The following is a 5728-nucleotide window of genomic DNA, read 5'->3' on the forward strand; positions in this document are numbered from 1 at the left end:
GAATTTTTCAAAAAATGCCGGGTGTAGTATGAGAGGTTTTGATTTTTTTCTAGATATTTTGAATCCAAAGTCGCTGGAAGATCATTTTACTCTGCCACGTTGCGCGTATCTAACAGCATACTCTTTCATTATCATTAACGAATACCGAATCTCGGGGGAAATTTAAAACCACAGGTAAATACATAACGAACAATTGGATGAATAATTACCAATAAAACGAAAAAAAAGTAGAAAAAACCCAGCCAAGCCTAGAAACTACCTCTGTGAATAACGGTGTGATTTTGTACACTAAAATACTAGATTTATTTTTACTCAATGCACGTACCAGTAATGGTAGAGGTTTGGGGCTTTTCTTTATTTCCCTTGTTCTTGTTTTTAGTTTTCTTTGGTGGTTGAGGCTCGGCATTTAGTTCTGCTTCTTGTTGGGTTTGTAGGGGTTTTTCTTCTACGACTGGCTGAATTGGAGGTTCTGTTTGCAGCTCTGGTAAAGCGGCTTCAACCTTAACAGATTCTTCCACTAACACTGTCTCTTCGGCTACTGCTCGAGGCTCGTCTTCAAAGCGAGTATGCCTTTCCTTAGCAGCTAGAGCTTCTGCTTTAGCTAAAGCTTGCTTTTTTTGCTTTTTTTGTCTTTTCTTTGAGTATGGACTTCGGTTTTTCACCTCCTTCTTCCGTTCTGCTGTCTTCAGTTGACTCGTCTCCTGGTGGTTTCCCGACTTCAGCGTTTCGAGTTGAATCATGGCCACTTTGATGCGCCTCTCCTTCAGTTTCTGAATGCTTCTTTTTTCTATTCACAGGTTTTTTCTTACCCTTCGTGGCCTTGCCAGACGTCGAGCGACTGAAAATAGCAGCTTCTTGTTCAGTTTGCTGAGCGACGTGGTCCTCAAACTTCTCTTCACGGAACAAGAAAAATCCAATTAGAATAACAGAAATACAAATTGTCGACGCGACAGCTATTCCAGCAGCTGCTAAAGGATCCATTGCTCCCAGCAAGCAGGGTTTTTAATGCTACAAGGAAGAAATATTCCCCTAAAAAGACGGCGAAAATAAGGAAATATGAGAAAGTTTCGCAGACGGGCTCACAAGACCAGATCCTGTTTCTTATTCAATATTACAGGGAGCAAGTCCTGGGCTCTGATTGGCACGTGGCTCACATCTCTACCAATCACATTCAAGCACGATAGGCAGGAAGTCCTCTCGCATACCGGAAGTGCCATTAAAGTTAAAGATCATCTGAGGAAAAAAAGCACCATATGGCTGATCAAATATGATTCACATTCTTTCTGGTTTGAAGATTGCTTGGAAACGAGCCATTTCAAGAGGTATTTTAGAGCGACACTCGTTATTAACGAGGCTGTTATCTTCTGATGAGGTTTAATGACCACGCAATTTCTTTGGGTGAAATCGGAAAATAAAAATAAAAATAAGACAATGCACATATGTGAAAGAAATGCAAATCTAAACGTTAGTAAGAAAACATTTAATTAGCTATGTTTTGGATTAGATTAGGTGTGATGCTGATATGATAATGAAATATCGATTTACAAATACTGTAAAATGGACTAAATTGGGCCAAAAACGGTTGATCTTTTGCGCCTGAAACCGAAAGAAACTTAAAAAAAAAAAAAACGACCAAAAAACAAAATAAATATGCTACTGAAACAGCTTATAAATAAACAGGTGTAAACAACTAGTTATTTTTATTCATAATATAGTCTTAAGTAGAAAAATAGCTACCACTTTCAAATATTGAGTTTCGTGTTGAAGGCGTGAAAAGTACATTGCTCTGAGATTTCAGCTGCGTATATGCTTGGCTTTTGTATATGCTAGGCTTTGAAGATTCGTTTTTAGTAATGAGTGTTCGAATCGAATATATAATGAAATCAAGAATCCAAAAATAAAATCATTAATGACCTCTACGTGTTCACGCTTGAGGTGGTTTGACTGTAATCATTCGAATTTTTTTCGATGATTGAATAATTTAAAGGAAAAAATTCTGTAAAGACAGGAAAGGAGAGAAAAGAGAAGGAAAGAGAGAAACTGAGCGGGTAGTAAGAAATGAAAAAGAAGATAGAAGAGAGTCCAAGTCAGTCAAGTGTCTTGATAATATGAAGAAAGGATATATGTCACATGGAACAACCACAGGTCTGAAGGCTCAACGGATGCAAGATGAGTAAAAGGGACGGGATTCCGCAGCCATAACTACGAGTAAAATGGAATGGAATTCAACAGAAACGCTCATTATAATAACGGCACGACAGTATGCCGCAACTTACAGATAAGAAAAAAATAGGATTTTAAAATTTCTAAAAATGTTTATTTTGCTTAGTTTTTTAGTTTGTTTAATTTAGAATTAGTTTGGTCAGGTGTTAAAAATTAAGACAATATATAACTATAAACTAATCGTCACTTATATTAATAAAAAAGCCATTCATATAACTATTAGTTTCTGTTGATTGGTCTTTGTTGATCCTCGAGGGCGGGAAAATCGGATCAATAGCAGTAGCAACGATCTCAATGGCCATTGATTGGAGCAGATCACTATAACGATAAAAACACATAGGTTTAATGTTCTTGTCTGTGTACGAGTAGGCTACATGTGGGCGTTTCTATCCCCTCCCCCTTGGGGAGACACTGTTTCCCTCCTCTCTCCCCTCCCACACACACAAACCCCCCAACTCCCTTTCCTCCCCATACCTCAAAATATATCCTTACAAGAGAGCATAAATATTCACGCTCTCTTGATCCTGATAAAGATCTCTGCATTAGAGGTAGAGCGTAAAGAGGCTCTGCGCTTATTGAACTACTGCGTTGCGCTAAAACGGCAATTAAAAAAGTCAACCGAAATAATCCAACCGGAATAAGGAAAAGGCGGTGTCCGTAGTTGTGACGTTGCCGAGTTAGTCGCGCAACAAAGTGGAACAAATCGCGTGTTGGCGCACCATGATTGGCTCACCAGGTGACATCGTGCGACCCTGATATAAAATATGCTTTTGGCATAACATACCTTGCTGAGGCAGGAGCGCCGTTGATTTCCAGTAACCAAACTTTGAACTGTCTGTCAATCATGAAATCAAAGCCAAACAGCTGGAAACTGTCGTAAGACAATCCAACAGTGCTTATTTCCTAAGAAACAAAAACACTCACAATATAAGGACGCAAACTGAGAAAGAGTCGTGTAGCGCACCCTTTCTGGCACAAATCTGGAATGGATAATTGACGGACTCCGGATTCTAATAAGCTGTATTTTGAATTCCATACTAAGAATTCCAACAACAAAAATTATTTACTCCGAAATAATTATTTTCTTAGGCGGAGGAAATCTTGGGTCTGAGGTTGCAACCAGTGACGTCATGTACGTAGAGGACTCGTGCAGACCTACCTCTTTTATTCCCAGAAGACACTCCTTGATAATTGCGTAAAACTGAGTTAAAATCTTTTCTTTGAAATCTACATCGTACCGTTTTTTAAGAAAACTGAAAAAGAACAAAATGTCCCATAAAATATCACAAAATAAAGATGAATCAGTTTTTGAAACAAAATTCAACAAATTTCTTTAAAAAAATTCTCCTCACCTTGAAAATTCACTGAAAAACATTTCGTTTCCTTTTTCGAATTTACCAAAGTTACGAGATTGAGATTCCTAACATGGAAAAAAAGTGAACGTTTAAATATGTCTAGTAATATATTTTTTTGGAATTAAACATCTAGATCGTGATTTTCCCCCAACAATTTTTACAAGTGACTTTCCCGCCAAAGGGTATCTGACCAAATTGGTGCTGTTTTCTCATACGTGACAATGATTGGTTCCCTTATAAACTTGATAGCCAATAAGAGAGCGAGTTTGGATTACCTGCACACAGTGATTGGTCAAATAACTGGTCATGTTAGCCAAGTTCTCTACATCGTAAGGCTCAGAGGAAGTCCTTAGTATTCCTTCACTGAACACATGAATACTGTACAGGTGATCCAACAACACCCAGACCCTCGAGGAAAAAATGAAAACTGATTCATTATAATGGAAGCAAAATATTTACGTCGCAGGGGGTCTGGTGTTTTTGACGGGGGAGGGGGTAAAATTTTCACAACTTGTTAAAAGAGGCGTACGTACATCTTTTCAAATATGAAAATATTCATGACACGGTGGGGAAAACATTTTTATACACTTGGACTTTTAGAAAAAACGACAGCCCGGGTCCCTATGCGACAAACAAGTGCCTAACCTGCATAAACTGCCGACCACCCACTCGCATCTACCTTGAGGGCTATTAGACGTGACGTCACACACGATTGACGTCAATATGTGATAACCTTAACTACCTGACGTCAAACTTTCTTCCACCGTCCAGAAGTAAAGGATCCTCGATGTATTTTTGTACAACATAAGCTTGTCTTTCTCCATCAATCAACTTTAACATTTCGTTTGCTTCGGAAGTTAGAAAAATATTTTCTCCTATCGAAAGATATTCAAAATATAACAGCACTGATGTTACATGATTTACAAACTAGGACTGAAACAAACGAAGTGAAACAAAACCTATTTGGGTTAAAAACTCTAGAAAATTCTCAGTTGTCATGACAACATACCCTTCGCGCCTGCCGTTGATTTCCCGATCCATATATTTTTTCCACAGGGTTCCCACGATTTGAAGGTCTCCAGGAAAAGTTCTCTTTCGTCCTTACAAGATGTTGATCGCTTCGTCTTCTCATTCTCCATTGATTTAGTCATATTGGTTGGTACTATAATGAAGGTTAATGGCATCCATCTGTATGGGGACAAGCCGTTTGCTTCGCTTATTGATCTTACTGTACTGAATAGGAAGACAACAAAAATATGGACAATGTTTTGATAAATTCTAATCATGAATATAGTTCAAAAAACACAGTAAAAAATAATTTAAACCAAATTTTATGAAAAGAGCTTAGTCTTTGCTCCAAAACTAGAGGGGAACCTATGTAGTTGGACTCCTGAATCCCGAGTTCAGAATCAGGAATCTGAAAACCTTGAAGTCAGATTCCGTGCAATCCAGCATGGTTCTTGATTCCATTCCATTCCAATCCTTTCATACGACAACATCGACCGTACATAGAAAAACACTTACCGAACTAAGGAAGCTTTTCGACAAAGTAACTTCGAAGAACCTCTGTAATAGTTAATAGCTTGGGTAAGGCCAGGGTGATGCCCTTGAACACAGACGAAAGAACAAAGAACAAAGACAGTTCATTCAAGATCAAAGAGGGTGCTGTTTTATCCATGCAAATCACCATCAAATTTCATCGACATCATGCAACATAACAATATAAATATAAAAATCAACAGTATAAGCTATGATAATGTTTAATTACCAAGTCTTGTATATGGCGGACGATTTCTTTCCGCGAGAATAAGGTTGAATCTTTCGCTGTCCTTGGCAACACGAGCCCACTGGCCTCCATGACGACCAAGCAATATTTCACCAACAGCTGTATAAACTGAACTGCCTTCATCTCTATTTACAAATTTATACATTATAATAAAATATAAATAAATATACACGCTAAAATCGAAAAAAGGCAGATTTTTTGAAAATTGAGGAAAATTTAGCCGTAAAAAAAATTCCGCTGTTTTTCGAGTTGATTTGTTTTGACCGCCATTTTTTTAGAATATAAGCTTAGTCGTAATTGGATAATCTCTTAGCCAATCATAGGTTGGGTTTTATACTATCAATTGCTTCATCCAAAATGGCGG

The 5728-nt window shown here is 37.9% G+C and overlaps 2 protein-coding genes across 2 annotated transcripts in view; both read right to left on the reverse strand.

Moving 5' to 3' along the window:
* Window positions 1-1109, reverse strand: part of LOC116301044 (uncharacterized) — a 28963-nt gene extending 27854 nt beyond the window's left edge. The window contains 2 exon segments of the mRNA XM_089040666.1: window positions 326-629; window positions 631-1109. Coding sequence (XP_088896792.1) covers window positions 326-629; window positions 631-981 — 655 coding nt within the window. The 5' untranslated portion in view covers window positions 982-1109.
* Window positions 1110-2302: 1193 nt separating this feature from the next.
* On the reverse strand, window positions 2303-5603 carry LOC116300315 (tubulin--tyrosine ligase-like). Its single transcript, XM_031709202.2, has 9 exons — window positions 5347-5603; window positions 5103-5184; window positions 4588-4811; window positions 4321-4453; window positions 3854-3986; window positions 3576-3643; window positions 3383-3476; window positions 3008-3126; window positions 2303-2541 (listed from the first exon to the last, which is right to left on the reverse strand). Exons 1-9 carry the CDS (start codon window positions 5507-5509, stop codon window positions 2400-2402), a joined length of 1158 nt encoding a protein of 385 aa, XP_031565062.1. The 5' UTR covers window positions 5510-5603; the 3' UTR covers window positions 2303-2399.
* Window positions 5604-5728: the final 125 nt, after the last annotated feature.

The sequence above is a fragment of the Actinia tenebrosa genome, unplaced genomic scaffold (genome assembly GCF_029948245.1).
Source record: "Actinia tenebrosa isolate PJP-AT-01 unplaced genomic scaffold, QUT_ActTen_1.0 PGA_scaffold8__29_contigs__length_14323225, whole genome shotgun sequence".
NCBI classification, from domain to species: domain Eukaryota; kingdom Metazoa; phylum Cnidaria; class Anthozoa; order Actiniaria; family Actiniidae; genus Actinia; species Actinia tenebrosa.

Coding starts and splice junctions, on each gene's coding strand:
- LOC116300315 (XM_031709202.2), bottom strand. CDS start 5,509: ATGTATAAATTTGTAAATAGAGATGAAGGCAGTTCAGTTTATACAGCT. Junction 3,477..3,575: donor TTTTTCAGTGAATTTTCAAG/GTGAGGAGAATT, acceptor GTTCTTTTTCAG/TTTTCTTAAAAAACGGTACG. Junction 3,127..3,382: donor GTCTTCTGGGAATAAAAGAG/GTAGGTCTGCAC, acceptor TTTGTTTCTTAG/GAAATAAGCACTGTTGGATT.